The following is a 17,513-nucleotide window of genomic DNA, read 5'->3' as shown; positions in this document are numbered from 1 at the left end:
TAAAGTCAGTAAGTCTTATGCTTCTTTGGTTAAATTACACTGGTGAAATTATAATGGTTCATTAAACACAGTTTCATAAAAATACTTTTCATATATAAAAAAATGACTATTTTTCTCAAAGTGTATACCATATCCTGCTATCATAATTATTTTACTTCAGAAACTTTCTGCAAACTGTAGAGCGTGGTACCTTTTACCATTCAAACTGATACCACATAACTTTTCAGTTCAGTTCTCTCTCTCACATTGCTCATCTTCATCTTATAACAACAGCCAATGGTTAAAGTAGACATAGTGTGGACACAGGCAAAGATTGATGAGACAGATGTTAAGTGATGGAAAAAGAAAGAAAGGAACCAAGGGGAATCAAGTGTTGCAACACTTTTCCAACTTACCATTAGGAATGGCTGACAGCTTTCCTAAGGTTTCATTCAACTTTCTCAGGAGAATGGAATTGTTTTCATCAGCATCTTTCAGCCTGTTCTGCATGCTGTCCAGATTATCCCCATTTTCTATAAAGAATCCATACGATAGAGAAGCTTTAACTCTTTGTTTCCACTACCCTTTCTTTGCACAAAACTTAAAATGCATAATAACAAGCAAGCATTTTTCATAAGATATTATATTGTGTCAATGAGGAAATCCAGTAGAACTTGTTGTAGTGTTCACTGATCATCTTCTCCTGGTTGTTTAATTTCTCTACTTCCATGGTATTTAAATGTTTCAGTTCCTTGTACTGTTTTATATTTATCATGGGTTTTTCTAAGGCCTGCAAAGGAAAGAACTACAATTACAGATGTTATGATTTAGACAAATTCACACAATGATGGATTAAACAACTGTGATGTTAGTCACAGTTTTGATTCCTAGACTGAACATTTCTTAAGGTGGTTGTCTGAGTTGAATGAGTTGAATGTAGGGTGAAAGAGGCAAGCATGATTAGGTCAGCTAGCTGTTGCAATTTGGCCACAGCCTAGTTCTCCTGGATTTTCTCAAAGATAACCAATGTTGACATAACATCTGAGTAAAACACAGGATCACCCTGGCACTGATCATCAATATGAAAAGAACACACTAACAACAGGTTATTACGAAACAAACATACTAAATTTTTTAGAGAAAATGCCTGTGCAGTAAATAACATTCATAGCTAAGAATTTGTTCAAATCGAAAAACTAGTACAAATCAATTACACAGGTGTGTCATATTTGGTACAATATGGTTGAAACTGATGTTCTCCTTCACAAGGAAGTTCGTATTCTTCATCAGTTGCTCTGAATAAAAATCACAGATGGTTTTTTGAACAGTATCCAGCATAGCAATAATTTTTCAAACTCTCAGAAATGAGCTTCCAGCTAAGCTTTATGGCTATTGAAACAGACATTATTCCAAAATTCAGAAGTAAAGTTTGGCACAAAAAATTCTGGTTAATGTTTAAACTACTATAGCAGGGGGCATTTTTCATAATTTCTTCCTATCAATGTGAAACATACCTCTGGTAATTTCCTGCCTTAAAGTTGGTATATCCTACTCAGAAACTAATTCAACATCACTGAGCTTGACAGCCAGAAGAGGAGAATAATTTGTAGAAAAGGAGTTCAGGATACAAACTATGACTGTGACCTTCAGATATGTGACAAGTTATTGAAAATAAACAACTAGTTTTTAGATACTTATACAAATAGATACTGGGATAGGAAAATGTACAGGAGATGAGGTATGTTGGTGAATTATAAGCATATGCTCACCAAAATGAAAAGCACCTTTTTTTACTAAGGGACAATAATTAGATATTAGGTATTCCAACCCCACCAACATCACAAGGCCTGTAACATTTTGTGAGAGAAAAAACAGAATAGTATATTAAAATGAGGGATTGTAGTTCACATTCCACAAATTCTAAAAAAGTATGGTTTCTTCAAAATAGATGTGCAAAAAGCAATTTGTAAAGAGAAAAATCAAAATTTATATAGCCTACAAGAAATAATTGATTAAATTTTCCAAGGCTAGAGCAAGCCTGAAATAACACATAGAACTTCAATGAGAACTATACTTTTTTTGTTAGACCTTTTGACACATCATTAAGGAAAAGAATCTGTCTGCATTATTTAAATTAAATACACACAGGACTGCAGGAGTGCTTGGAGGTAGGCTCTCACTCCTCCAAAATGTCCTGCAGAGGAACAGGACATTTATGTGAACTGTAAGATGCACAGTTAACACTAGAATAAAACTGGGAAGAATCACATGAATTATGAAATCAGTCTTCTCCTCAAAAACACCTTTATTTTAAAATGACAGGTTGTGTTCTGACTGCTAAACAAGGCTACTGGAAACAGAATATTGTTAAACCAGGATGAACTCATGATATTCTGATCTTGTATGCCCTGAGATTTTATCTGAGTTCATTTCTTGTTAAGCAATAATCCTGACAGAACTGTTTCAATTTCCTCCATTTAATTCTGAAATTATGGTTTGCTTGATAATTTCTTGATGTCTCTGGTGGGATATTAGTGTTTATAAAGTGTGTCAATATTTCTGAGAAGTTTGATTCATTTATGCTCTAACTTTGTAGCATACTTTTAAATTATCTCTTTTTCTCCTCTTTACTCTGCCAGATCCAACATGTTAATTATCCCCAGTTTTATTTCTGAAGAATCATGTTTTCAGACTTCTGTTTTCATCTTTGTAACCATAGCAGCAAACTGAAATTTAATGAGGGAAGTTTCCCTAGAACTCCTGAAATACCTGTTTAATGGTTCTTGTTTTAATTCCTCAAATACATTTTAACTGTGTGGCTTTGTTTTTTCTTTTTTAATTACAATAATAAAGCCATAAATAAGTGTTCCTAGGGAGGCTCTTACACAAAGAGAAGTGAGAAGATACTATGTCCCATCTCAGCTTTTCAGGGAAATTGTTCATTTTGCATAGTGATATTAAGACAAGGTTTTATTCTGAAGTAACTTCTCATATTGTAATCCAGATGGCCTCTTCACTAAGCACTGAACTAATTTTCTGTATGAATCACAAACTGAACCACTTCACATCAGCTTTCCCCCATCCTTTCAATATTAGCATTTATGAAAAATGCTGGAGCTATGATTTGAAGGCCTGAGATCCTCCAGTTAATCATCAAAGCTAGTCAAAATACAGGCAGCTTTTTCTAAGTTTTTTTCCAAACTACTGGGCTTATCTGACTTGGAAGAGGTTAGCAGGTCTGCACTATCAATTCAGACTAAAGCATAGGTTGAGGAGTATCCTGTGAAATTTATCTCAATACCATTTCCATTTGATTAGTTCTGCACAGAGATGGCACAGGATACCAATAAATGCACTGTTTATTGTTCAAATGAGCAAAACTAGTAATGTATTGCTGAAACTAAACCCTTAAGAGTAAGCAGGAACCTGAAGGACTTTGCATGTATAGGTCTTTACATTTTCTGGATTGGTTAACGTGAACAAAGATTTTCAATTCCTCTTTATATTAAACAGAGCATTACAGGATAAAGCATCATCCCTTTTTCCTCTGAGTGAATAAACTGAAGTGAACCAAGTGAAAAAAAATTAAAATACCTGCATGGATATATTTCATCTTAAGATGAACTTAAGAATTTAGTTACTTACTGTTTATAGGCAGTGATCTACTCTTATAAGGGACACGTTTTTACAAGTCTCTGCAGATCACGTATGAGGTGATACTGGTTAATTACTGATGATAAGCCCCCATCATAGTGGAACATATGTGGAAACATATATGTAGAAACATAGTGGAACACAGTGGAAACAAGTATCTTCTGATAGTATGAACAAATGCAATTTTTCCATGTGATACTGTCCAAAAAAACATTACAAGGCTATGCTACCAAATGCATGTACCCCAAAATCAGAATAAAGATGGAAATCTACCAAGGAGCAACACATGCAGCTGTTTTTATTGACGGGAAACAGCACAAATGAACTGACCATTACACACATCTCTGTTATCTTTGTCCAACTACTTCTTCCAAATAGCATTCTTGCTTCCCACAGTCTCATCCTATTAAAGAGGAAGATGGGTCACAAGCTGATTTTTTCCCCTAAACCAAGCAAGACTTGGCATTAGGAACAAACAGAGGAAAGATATACAGCTACAGAAATGCAGCTAATGATGTTTAAGTTTTTAAAAAGACTACTTTCAGCACTGACTGCAATAATTTGGTGAATGCAATATGCCAGGTCAGCATAAATAAAAAGCAGAGGAGAATTCACAAACAAGGGATCTATCACCTTGTTATGTTGCCTATCAGCTGGAAAATGTTTTAGCTAAAAATATTCACGTGTTGTCAGACAAGTCCCCTTCAAGTTGTCAATTCTTCAGCAAAAAAATAACCTGACAGCAATCTCCAGCTGATGAGGAGTTTATATGTCTTATTTTCACTTTTCATTGATCAGTTTTGACAAAGTCTGTATATAGTCTCAAATCTGCGCTGGGGCAAGTATATTTTTAAAACATTAAATTCAAAATTATAAGGAAGAAAAATTGCTTCTGGCAAACGGAAAAATCCCTCAAGGCACAGAGAGAATGCAGCTAGCAGGCAGCAGCATTTACTCAATTGTAGCCAAAATTTCAAAACTCCTTCTTAGCCAGAGTACTACATACAGATTTTGCTTCTCCCACCAGGGTTATTCTTTCTAACTCCAAGCCCCACTGAGAAAGAAATTACTAAATCTCCATTTTAATAGCTTCTGTCAGAACATTTGCTTTGTAAGGACTGTTTCAGCAGTCTTTGGTAGTAATATAAGACATTTTCATGATTAACAGCAGTTTTATAACTCAGGTAATTGGCTACAAATCAAGAGAATGTCATAATGTAGGAAGAAAACACTCTCACCTCTATCACAGCCTAGGCTGGAATTTTGGAGTGTATATCAGCTGAGTGGCTTATGGGTCTTCATTACTTTAACTAATGTACTACCTGTAGTGCAGACAGAGAAATTTTAACCTTGTGATTACTTCTGTCTACCAAATCTTTACAGAGGGTCCATTAGCCATCCTGCACTTCCAGCTGAGACTGTGAACAGGGTGGCTTTATAGGAATTCAAAAAAAAAATCTTACTATTAGTTTGACACTGAACTCCCACTTTGTATCTTGGGAACAGCAAGACATCCAGAAGGGATTATGTTCATAATATTAATAACATATGTTCTATGTTATTCACAATAATAATAATAATATCACTCTGAGCAAAAGCAGGGTGGGGAAGAGAAATCTGTCATTGCATTTTATTCTTACACATCCGTATTCTGGGCATGATGTTAACTGATCTTCACTGTCAAGTGTGGAGAGGTCAAGTTGTGGAGCATGGCCATGTTTTATTAGATGCAAAAAGATGTACTGTTCAAGTTCAGAATGTTTGTCTTTATGAAGCCCTTTAAATCTAAGACATATCAGAGAGCATTAAGAAAGCTCCATCTCATTACCCTTCAGTTTGGGGCCAAGAACATAGACAAAGATATAATATGTGCATTATAAGCACTGCTGGCTGCTTGCATTAGGTTTGCTCTATGAATCTTTAGACTCTTTACACTTTTGCTTCTGAATTATGAAACTGTAATCAACTTAAATTCTCACTGGTACAATGGGAGAATAACATACTTCTTTCCAAAATTCTCTGAAGTAATGCCTTATTGAGTTTGTAATATATCTTGTCTCAGGGTTAAATTGAATAGTCTTGTTGACACATGAAATTCATGCACCTCCAAGAACAGATACTATTTTATTTTGTCCTTGAAAACAGGGTACAGCACTATGTGGAACATATGGTTACTCAATTATACCTGCCTGGGGAGCACATGGAGCTAGCTATGGACCCCACTTTGTGGTGTCCAGTCTGCTCAGAGGAATGCTTTGGAAGAGAAGAGGCGGCAGAGCAATTTTAGTGTGTTCTATAAACCAGCCATGGCAAACTGCAGCAGTTTGCATTCCAGAAAGCACCCTTATTTTTCCTGCGTTAGCCATGTTACTGAAAATGCACACTGGCCTCTCCTCATATTATGTGATTTTCTATAACAAATTTCCTGAAATATGTTCATCCAGCCCTAAATCTGTACTGAAACTGGCAGTAGAGAGTCGCAATAAAGAATACTCTAAATATACATTCAAGATTTACTGGTAGCTCAGATACAATTTTTCTCAGATCTGCTACAAGAAAATAATGATGTTTTTCACTTTCAAACAGTGTATGACAGCGAAATGCAATTAATGACCTTATGAAACATTATGTTTACTTGTTCTGCAGCTGGAAATCCTAGAGCAGCCAAACCTAAATGCAAGTGTAGTAACAGCCAAAAGCTATATGGATCTCATCCCTTATGCTAGATGTTCTTCTTAATGTATCTCCCAGCAGGCCAAGGAAAATTTTGTATGTAAAAACGTGAAAAACTGGCTCTATTATAAAAATCTGTTGAGTTTCTAACAAAAAATCTAAGTCAGGACAGAGAAGATTTAGGCATCATCTCTGTGACAAGTTTAAAACTCAACCTTGAATATTTACTGTGTGCAATTTTTCTAGTTCTGATGCATGAAAAAAACCCAACCCAAACCAAACCAAACCAAAAAAAACACACCAAAAAAACCAAAACAAACAAAAAAAACCCACAAACAAAACCAAAACCAAAACCCCAAACCAAAACCCAGCTTGATTTTCACATCCTATGATGAGCAAAAAATACCATATCATAGCTACTTTTTTCTCATCTTTATTTCTTCCAGGTTCTAAATCTGCTTTTTCACATAGGTTTTCAAGTGCTATGCCTTTTCCATCCTCGTGGTTAATTGCAGGTTAACCCCATTATAGCTTCAGCCAATTGAATCAGACTAAACTATAATGCACCTAATATGAAAGATTTCTTCAAAAACTACAGTGACTGGACATAGCTTCTCCAAATATAGACACATCAAAATTACTAAAGGGAGGGGATTACAGTGCACTAACTTGAAATAAATCATAGAGTTATCAACTTGAACTTATTCTATCTGGACTTAGTATTCAGATGAAAGACTTTCAAAGAATTTTATGGAGGACAGTTAACCGATTCTCCTCTCGGACTTTACTACATCAGTAGCACAAAAATTTTATGCTCCTAAATTGCTTTCTTTGCTATATGTAAAATACAAAGTAATTAAAGCAGTGACGTTTAACATTTCTCACAAAGGCAGATGTGAGACATTTGATGTTGGCCCACTTGAAAGCAGATAATTGTATCATACTTATTTCCCCTCAGGTTTAGTCAAAATAATTTTTTTTTTCAATTCCTTCCTAAGAGTGCTGTGGAGAAAGAAGTATTGAGTACTGTAGATTCTTCATTAGTGCTGCAATAGGTATTTTCTTAGAGGACCCATAAAACAATCTGTCTGGATAAAGACCCAAGAAATAAACTGCTTTTGGTTGCAATGATCAGAAGATCATTGAATCATAGGCTCTGATCAAATGTTTGTCCAAAGACTGTTTTTCTCCTTCTGACCAAGACCTATTCCTCACTGATGTTCATATAAGCTCTTTTCAAAGATTTTCAAAGGTTGTATCTCCCTAATCTTCCCAGGAATCAATTCCAGTACTTCTGTATTTTAAGTCCTTGTATGTGTCCATACTGTCTTACCTTCTCACACTATGGCATTCACCAGCAATACTCTCATTTATTGATGTAAAGATATTAAGGGTATTATACATTTCAGTCTGACCTGAATTACCAGCTTTTACATCTCACTGAACAACATGGTTCAAAAACTTTTTTCCCCCAGTGGAAAATATTGAAGAGAAATTAAAGATGCTTTATTTTTCACTAGGAAGCTGAAGTATTTGGTTTGGAATTTACAAACCTTATGAATTAACCTGCATTTAGACATGTACTGATGCTTTAGGAACAAAGAAATCTTTGCGTGCGTGTGAAATTTTACCTCTAGAGACATGGGTTTAATCACTTTTTTTTTTCCTTTTTTATAAAAAATGCTTAGCAATTCTTATCCACTAGTCTGTTTGGCAAACAGCTTCATTTGACCTCCCCGTGCTTCCATTTTCAGGCAAAATCCCATAGACATCCTCAAGAGATGTGGTATCTCTGACGAGCATTGCAAACTCTGTTTTGTATTAACAAGAATAAAAATTTAATACTGGGTTTGTTTAGCAAGAGAAGACCAAAGTTTCATCGCCCTCAGTCTTCCTGCCCAAGAAAATGGACAGAGGGAACAAACATTCCTGCATAATGCTTGGACACAGAACAGAAGAATCTTTTTCATGGACACATTGTTCAATTTCAAATCAGATAATGAATTATACTTTTTTCCTACTGATCTGGCTTCTTCATGCTGAAAGCACAGCAGTCTCACAATGTTTGGGTTTTTTTCCTATTTAATGGGTCTGAATGTCATATACTGCACATACCTTTAACATCACTGTCTAACACCTTGGCTTCATTAAGGACCTTGAAGCTTTTCTGAAGAGAGCTCCTGGCGCCATCCTTCAGTGATCCTTGAGGACCAGATGTCTGTAGACAAACAAGAAGTGTCAAACACACAGGAAAGTCTGAAGTCATAAAAGAAATATGAATATGAGCTAAGTGAACAGTCATCTAAATGATGAATGTGTGTTCTGAATTACACCTCATTGCCATTATATTGGTCTACCAAAGCTAAAAAATAATTCTCTAATAATTTTTTTTAATGGGAATCCAGATCCCCTTTGGAATACTAGTGCTGACTTTAATAAAAAGAGACATTATGTTTACAGTATTAAAGAAAAAGATTTGACTCCAAGAGCAAAACTTTGTCCAAAAAAACCCAAATAAAACATATTTCAACTTAAATATGTATATATCCTTCCAGTTATGGACAAAATACCACATAATATACTATTTTTCCCTAACTGCAGCTCGAGCAACTTTAGAAGCCAGACTGAATCTGATGATTCTAACACTGACAACAGAGGTTCATTTGTGGTTAAATTAAAGATCTGTAATTGCTAAGTCAGTAACGAAATAAGAAATAGAATTTTAAAAGAAGGTCAGACTGCACTTAATCTGAAAGAGTTTTATTAGTAAGTAACCATCCTTCATCATATCGTGCTACCTAAAGATCTTTCTTTTGAAAAACATCCATCTCTACCTTCTGTGCAGAGACGGATCAATAGACGGAATGATTTTTCTAAATTAGATTAGTGTTTCCAGTTGGTAAGAAATGCTCTAGCTTCTGAACTACTTACTGTTCAGTTTGTAAGACTGAACTCAGGTCACACATCATGCTGAATACATTTCTTTGAGAATACTCCTGACAGCCAGATAACATTCTACATTAGTCATGGGTCATAGCCTCGCAACTAGTATGTAATTAAGAAGTAGCTACTTTTCATTTTCCGGGGCAGATACATATACTCAAAAATTAACTGTGTGTCAATTAAATGACACAATTATTATTGCTATTCATTATTTATATAATGAGTAAGCCCAGAGGTGACATTCTCCATACTACTGAATCTCTGCTGTTTTTCAACGAAACCGTAAAAACAATACATTGAACTTACCATTTCTTTTTCTTTTAAAAATCTTAGAGAATGCTTTGGGTACTTTCAAAATTCAGGACCAAGTTCTTTGTTATGGGATATCTCATGGTACATGTTGCCATGTCACAGGGATGCATTTAAAGATTCTTTGTATTGGTATGTATATGTATTTGTGGCAGAGGCACTTGTCAAATCAGATAATACTTTTATATTTCTTTCCCCATTAGCAACAGAATCCAGGGTACGATCACTTTGGGACCACAGACTTCAAAAATAAGGATTGTTATTATTATTCTATGACTAGGCATGGTTGACTGGCTGTTGACGCAGTTTGTAGTCAATAAAATCAAGGCCAAATTTACAATGCAAAACCAAGAAGTTCATCAAACCAGGAATAATAATTGGGCATTTGCTGGCAATTTCAGCATAAAAGCCTTTCAGATATAAATAAACTTGTACTGATTAAAAGCTTTATTTTATATTTTTTAAAAAATAATTCTGAGAGTAAGGATTAATCAAAGATATCTGATAGGAAACATACTTTTTTTACTAGTTTTCCTTGTGGCTCATGAGATGTCAAGTTAGGAAGTAGTCAATAATTTAAAAACTCCAAAGATTTTATGCCTTTGTGTGAGGTGAATTTGTGGGCTTCTGCCAAGGGCCATGGTGAACCCCTTAATGATTTAGTAGGATTTACAAGCAAGAGTCTCTGATATTATTTTCTAAATTGGAACACTGTAAAAAAAAATAAAATTATTATTCAAAATAAATTAGAAATTTCAGGGTCTTGGGAATCTAATTTGTTCTAATTCTGCCTCTTCCAGAGTGCCCATAACTTGCAGACAGTACCTTCCTCCCCTTGTGCCTTTCCTCAAGGCTTCTACCCTCCTCACGAAAACTCTGCAGCTTGAATCGCTGCAGCATCTTGTGACAGGAGTGAGGCCTCATTACGTACCCAAACACTCCAGTCTCAATCATGGTTTTGAGGCATAAATGCACTGGGACAGTTTTGAGGATCACATACAACTTACTCAGGTACTAGCTGTTTTATAGACCTAAGTGCTAATTCACATCAGTTAAAAATAGTTCTGCCTTTTTCTTAAACTATTTTTTTTTTCACGTACCCTTACATCATATAGTTTTCAGCTAGCAAGAATTAGGGTTACTCTCATTTTTACCAGTCCTGAAGATAGCTGAGCATTCTGAAGCACCAAAAATGTTATAAAGAGTTTGCACCTCAGGACATCCTCACAGGGGTGTCCTTGCAGCTTTATGCCATTACAATGTAAGAATATCTAGACACCCAATATAACTGTTGGAGTACCAGTACAAAAAAAGTCAAAAGCAAAGAAGCAAGTAGGATCCCAAACATTTAATGGGTCCCCTGTGGTTTCAGTAACTATCCTGTAAGTTCTCTCTAAAAAGCCTGCGAATCACACTTTTTCCAGATATATGGTAAAACTATAATTCTGATCTGTGAGGTACAAGCAGAATCTATTAATGTGACTCCTTTCTAGTCACTTACTGCCTTAGTTAATGGGATGCTGAAGCTGCTTGAATGCTAGAGATTTCTCATTTGTGATGAATTTATTTTGCTTTCAAAGAGGAGAACAAATCCATCATAAAAAGCTCAGGAGGAATTTTTCTGTCATAATTTTAATACATGTTTTCCCAATCATTTATCAGGCTTCCTGTAATCACCATGGATTTTAAGCATCTTCTGCTCTTGCTTTTAGTAACATTAGCTTAATTTGAAAAAGAGGTCATTTTCATTACAAACCAAAACAAAAAAACCCACCTTGAGATATCGCTTAGGTTCTTGTAAATCATTTGCTTCAGTGATGTACAGGGTACAACCTAAAACCGAAAACTGTCTCTACCATCTCTACTTTACACACCAGCTTGTTACTGTTGGGAAACCTTCCTTCCCTGGCCCCAACATTATAATTGGTGAATGGGAATGGCTAAGATCAGGGATGCATGTGAGCTACAGTGCTTTTCTGCATGATCTTCTAGCATCTGGAGCTCAGAGTCTTTCACAGAAGACAAGCATACAGCTCTCAAAAAGAAGAGAACATGGCTCCACCTTCCAAAAGGAGGGGAAAGACGTCATTTCTGTCCTGTATGCAGTGTCCCCAAGAGTATCTTCTCAGAAAGCTGGGGACACAGTTTCTAGGGACTTATCAGTCTGAGGGAGACTGAACCACTGTGCTCCAGACATCCTTGAGTGAGGGCAAGTTCTTTCTCTTGCGCTGAAGCTCAGCTGAAACTTCCCTGGGACTTCCAGGAAGAGGGATCCTGATTTACCTGGTTACCAGCTAAACTCTTCACTTAGGATGAGCAAACACTCAACAGTATTTAAATAAAAACAAGAAAATAGAATAGCAAAATGATGACTGTAGTTCACAGCTGACATATTTTTTAAATCTGGCTTGAAATTCTCACATGATCATTTAACAAATAATGGCTAAATCTATCTTGCTCTGCAGCAGTTTGATGGTAAACCACTGATGACCTCTACTCTATATCAAGTTAATTAAATTTAAAAGGCATCAGCTGCCTCAGTTTTCTTCATCAAGAAGATCCCCACTATGCTTATACAGCTCATTACAAAAAGCAAGCTCCCTTTAATGAATATACGCAATAGACATGCTGAAAACATCACCTTAATATTTTAGTCTCCTTCCTTGCTACTCACTTGCCTCTACTTACATCACATTTTTCATCTTGACCTCCATCACTTTTAAATTGTTTATCCACTTTCTGTCAATGCTATAATCACCCAGTTCACCATCTGATATATATACTTTTGTCATCATCCTGTAATCACTTGCTTTGTTTCTTTACTGTTCTATGCATCTCTTTTTTTCCTATTCAGTCCCTGAAACAGTTGCCTGCCTCACTCACTTCGAGTCATTAAAGGAGAAAAAGACAGCATATATTGATCCTAATGAGAAAAAAAAAAAAAAAAAAAGGCCAGGTCTTTATTTACTTTTGCTGTGTAATTAGGTGTTCTGGCGAAACAAATAACTATTTACAGAGAACTAGCACATACCAATGTGTGAGGTGAAACATTCTCATCAAGAGAGAACTATAGTACTCAGTGTTATTTCAAAGAACGTTGAAAATGTAAAGAGCCTACAAATATTAAAATTTTTGTGCAGTGGCTAGATCACTTTATCCCTCTCATAAATACAGACCTTTACAGCATGGGATTGCTTTTGCTATTCCCATAATCAGTTTGACAGAAGTGGCTCTCTGCAAGCTGCCTTTATTCATGTACAAGTGCTGTGGTTACAAGTTGTTTCTGTTCATCTATGTTTCTGTATCAAATATAGGTTCTGGAAATCTCCTATTATACTGTAATTTCTTCATGTTTCTGTGTGCCTGTCAAGTGCACGTCAGTTGCTCTCTGACTGCTTTCCACAAATTAGCCATTAACTCCTTTGATATTTGACATAAAAGATAATTCTGGCTATGCTCAGAATATTTTCTACGCAGTGAGGAGCTGAGATCCTCATTATGACTCAGGCTGGAGAGCTGCCTTTACCTTATAATCCCATTTTTTAAAGTTCTCTCTATTTTCTCTGAAAATTTGCATGCAGTACTTCTTAGTGAGAATTTCCCTGCAACAACTGGCAGAGTTCACAAAGGGAACAAAACTTCCCACTCCCCTCCTGCAATTCTCTGTCTCTAGAATTCTGCCAGGTGCATGCAGTTCATCTGATGGGCAGATGAGTGCCTCTGAGCATTTTCATGGAACTGGGTTGAAGAGTTAATTAAAATATGGAGTTCTTTAATGAATGTCTTGCACAAATCTAAACTAGTTTTATTGAATACCAAAAAGCCTACATTCCTGACTCAAAGCTGTTGGCTTGGACCATAGACAGAGATCAAAAAGTGAAAGACAGAGGAAGGAAAAATAGTGAACAAAAAGGAAAGAAAAACAAGGAATGTGAGTTAGGAACAAATGGGGATGTAGTCTAAAGGTGCATCACAACAAAAGAATCTATGGTGGCAGAGGTCTTTACATAAAGTCAGAAGACGGTGAAACACGGATCTGAAATAAGGTGTAGCACAGTTAAACATAAAATCTAACCCTTCTACTCAGTAATTTACTTATTTTTCTTACCGCTTTCATAGCATCATTTGCAAGAGCCTTGGCTTCCTTGGCAACTCTTTCAGCTTCATCTGTGTTATCCTTGATGTTAGTATAAGCATTGAAAGCACGTGTGGCATTGAAAGAGAGGTTTTTGGCTTCAGTAAGGATTCTGTTGGGATGGAAAAAGTAAACACACCATTAAACTGCTATCAGAGCTCAAAAGAATATAGTATCCTACTTTTTCAAATCCAACAGCCTATATTTCTAAGGTGTTTCTTTAGAGAGCAATGATTCACTTCTGGCATCATGTGTTTAATAAAATTCACATTTTATCTATGCAGAAAGACATAAAGAACAATGTTGGCCTAAAGAGGAAGTTCTGTGAGATAAAAATAGACGAGACACTGAGAAAAGATAGGACTGTGCTTAACACTAATACAAGTAACCATATTCATAATGTGGGTTTGTAGCCACATAGCCATGTGTTAAGCCAGGCAACTCAATGAAATTTGCACTGTATGAACACGAAGGATCATGACAGACATGCTTTAAAGTAGAACCTCTGAACCACTAATTTCTTGGTCTGGCTGCCAAACACAGAACTGCCAGTTTTAAAAGAGATCTCACCATCTAAACTGAATCCTAAATGCTAATTTTGATGAACAAAATGAAAAACATAAACAATAATGTTTCATATTGAATGGGATGTTCAACTGACATGAAATACTACATTCTAATAACTATAATTAGATTTAAAGGTAATTATAAACAGTTAATATTTTCTGGTGCAGAAACAGATCTCAGTTAACCTCCTTCCAGGGGAATTTCTAGTCAGCAGGTTGGGGAAATGACTTTTTTTGCACTCTCTCTGTATGATATATTCAAACATTTTCAAGGAAGAATTGCTACACCTACAGAATTCACTTGAAGACCACCATCTCAATATACATTATGACTGATGGCTATGATGCTTTTACTGAATAAACTGTTAATGGGCTAAAATCCCCACCTAAACTGGGCAAACATGGATCTGAACTTGGATTTTTGCCTTTCTGGGAAATGCTTGAACCATCAAGGTGTATGGCAATATAAGTGAGACAGGGATTACTTCTGCTGGACCTATTTCAGTTTGTATGAAATAGTTATTGAGAAAGTGTGTGTGGAGAAAAAGAGAAATTCATGCCTGTTCTCTGGAGAACTAGAACAGCTGGGCTCCAGTCTCCGCATCAATTACATACTGATTTCTACAAAATGCCATGGGAAAGAAAGTGGACAGAAGGTATAATGCCTGGACCCCACATGTAGTTAATAGGGAGACAGAGTCCCTCTAGGTTACTGCAGAAATGACATGACTGAGCTGGCTCTGCATTCCTCAACTACAGAGCTCACTAGGCTACTATATGTTTCTGTGATGCTCTGTTAGAGAAATGTGCAGCCCAGAATGGCTATCTAGCAAGTAGCTCAAGTACTGCTTAGAAATATGGTTCAAATCCCTTCTGATTAGGAGGCAACCAAACTGAATTTGCCAAATACCAATGATCTTTACTCAGGAGCATGCAATTAGCCATAAAGGAGAAGCCTATATTAATACCTTCTTGTATACAGAAAAAACAACAATTTTTTTCTAGGTTAAATTAATGAACTGTTCTGTGTTCTAACACTCAGGAGAACATCCCCACCATCAGTCAGTGTGCTATTTGAGTTCTTAGAGTGGGTGATTGGAGAGAAATGGCTCTCCCTCAATTTCTCCTGCACGATGAAATGGTATTTTACAGCAAATTTAGGAGTATCTGAAACTGACATTCAAGTGGCAGTTGTGAGATAGATACACTTTTCAATTCCTAAGACTGATAGAGACTGTATATGCCTGTAAACTATACTTGTTTACTGTCACTGGATGAAGTATATAGCTTTATCCTGATGCAGGACTACAGATCACCACGGTATTCGTCCTTTGAAGTTATGTATCTATCTGACCACATCAGAAATATAAACTTTAAACATTTTGCTTTAAGACATTACTTTTAATGTCCTTGACTCTGCACTTTTTATTGTGTATTTTGAAAAACTGAGGTTGATGTCTGGATCAGACAGAGGTATTCATGGTACTGTTATATCACAGTGAATGTGACTTTAAACACTACCCTAAGCTCCTTAAGGCCAACCTGTCAACCTTCATTATGACAGAAGTTCGTAATACACACATACACATAAAAAAGTGTATTTAGAATAGTTGAAAAGCTCTATCTCAAAATATATCTTGCCAGCATTTGATTAAGGAGGAATAATATTCTCTCCTGTCTGCTTTTTCTCTACTTCTTAGTTCCTCCTTTCCAACTTTCCACGTATTTGGATTTTTATAGATGGTTGGTTGTGATACAAAAGCCACACTTTTTTAGAAACAGTGTCCTTCAAATCCTTTTTACTCAGGAAACCACAGCTATCATTATTTTATGCACTCCTCAAAACATATGTTAGACTGAATATCTAGAGTAGTGTGACTACGCTGTAAATGAAGCCAGTAATTTTACATGTATCAGACACTTTATTAGAGATAATTCTCCGCCTTTTTTTTAAAATTACAGGTGATGGCAAGAAAAAAAAAGTGTTAAGGGTCTGCTTAAAAGTTTTTGGGATACCTAAGTCTTTGTGTAGATTTAAAAAATGTAAGCGGCAAAAAAGTAGCACATTGTTGATGCTGATGTCTAAAGAAAAACTTCTCTTTTTTTAATAAAAAAAAAATGCTTTTATAAAATAATGAAAATCTGAAACTATGCTGGGGACACATCCAAGAGGCAGAATACCCACAATCTATTTCTCAGTATTACTATTGCAAATTATACTTACTATTTATGTCTTGCTTTCTTAAATGCATAAAATACAATAAAAAAAAGATGCTCCCAAAATCCCAACAACCTAAACCAAAAAAACTCCAACTTCTTATCTTATATTCTTTCCAAGAAACTATTTTGATGATGAGTTATAAAGTACCATTCTTCTGAAAGGGCTATGGTCATATAAATGAAGGGCATTCCAATTCTCAGTTATGTTTAGGAATGTGACAGTGGTATGTCTTCTACCAAAACAGTCATCTTAAAAAGAAAAATACTGCTTGCTTTTAACAAATTTGTATGAAAACATATACTGAGCTCTCTAAAAAGAATATCTATCTTTTTCACATCAACATAGCAGTAAGCATATGATAAGTTAAACTGTGTTATGAGTGCATCTGAGGGCACTGGTTGCACTTTATGCAGCCTCTAAGAATCACAAGATGTATGAAACCATTTACAAGAGATAAACGCACAAACTGACCAGCTGGATAGCTGAATATTTGTATAGAACACTAGTTATTTGTATACTTCCAGTGCCAGATGTTGAAGTTGGAGAAGAATGTCCCTCAGGTTCTGGTAAGCATGATTCTATCATCACCAGTGAATGTTTGCCTTACCCATCCAGAACTGCAGATGATTCATTCAGCTGGGCCGCATGGCTCTCAGCTTGCAATACCTTTTCTGGAAGCATCCTGTCACGAATGTCTTGTGATAAGTCATCTATTTTATCTTTCAGCTGATCAGACATTGGCTGTATCTTATCTGCAACACCTTCTACATACTGAAAATGACAAAAGAAAGGCCTTTAAATTGCTGAATGCAAGCACTCTGTAGCCCTATATATATACATATATATATATGTATATATATATATAATCGTTTTTTTTCCTTGTGAGCTATTATCTCAACTTACCCACGCAATAAAACTTCAGAGAACTACGAGTAACAGGAATGGCTGGACGGAAAGCAGAAAGCAGATAAACAATATTCCAAGAGCTACATGCCTCTCTCGAGTTTAGTAGAGGGCTTCTATTTTACAGTTA

At 35.8% G+C, this 17,513-nt stretch overlaps 1 protein-coding gene across 1 annotated transcript in view; it reads right to left on the bottom strand.

Annotated features, from left to right (window-relative positions):
* LAMA2 (laminin subunit alpha 2) overlaps positions 1-17,513 on the bottom strand; it is a 270,298-nt gene that overhangs the window by 54,293 nt on the left and 198,492 nt on the right. Inside the window, exons 38-41 of the mRNA XM_027880560.1 lie at positions 17,088-17,251; positions 13,667-13,805; positions 8,422-8,524; positions 396-512 (exon numbers count right to left, since the gene is read on the bottom strand). Of these exons, the coding sequence (XP_027736361.1) occupies positions 396-512; positions 8,422-8,524; positions 13,667-13,805; positions 17,088-17,251 (523 nt within the window). The remainder of the gene's footprint in view (positions 1-395; positions 513-8,421; positions 8,525-13,666; positions 13,806-17,087; positions 17,252-17,513) is intronic.

Source organism: Empidonax traillii, unplaced genomic scaffold, assembly GCF_003031625.1.
Source record: "Empidonax traillii isolate 1590-97213 ecotype Southwest subspecies unplaced genomic scaffold, ASM303162v1 scaffold72:size2462915, whole genome shotgun sequence".
In the NCBI taxonomy this organism is placed as follows: Eukaryota; Metazoa; Chordata; class Aves; order Passeriformes; family Tyrannidae; genus Empidonax; species Empidonax traillii.
Note: the sequence above shows the minus strand (reverse complement) of the source record. Positions and strands in the feature narration are given on the sequence as shown.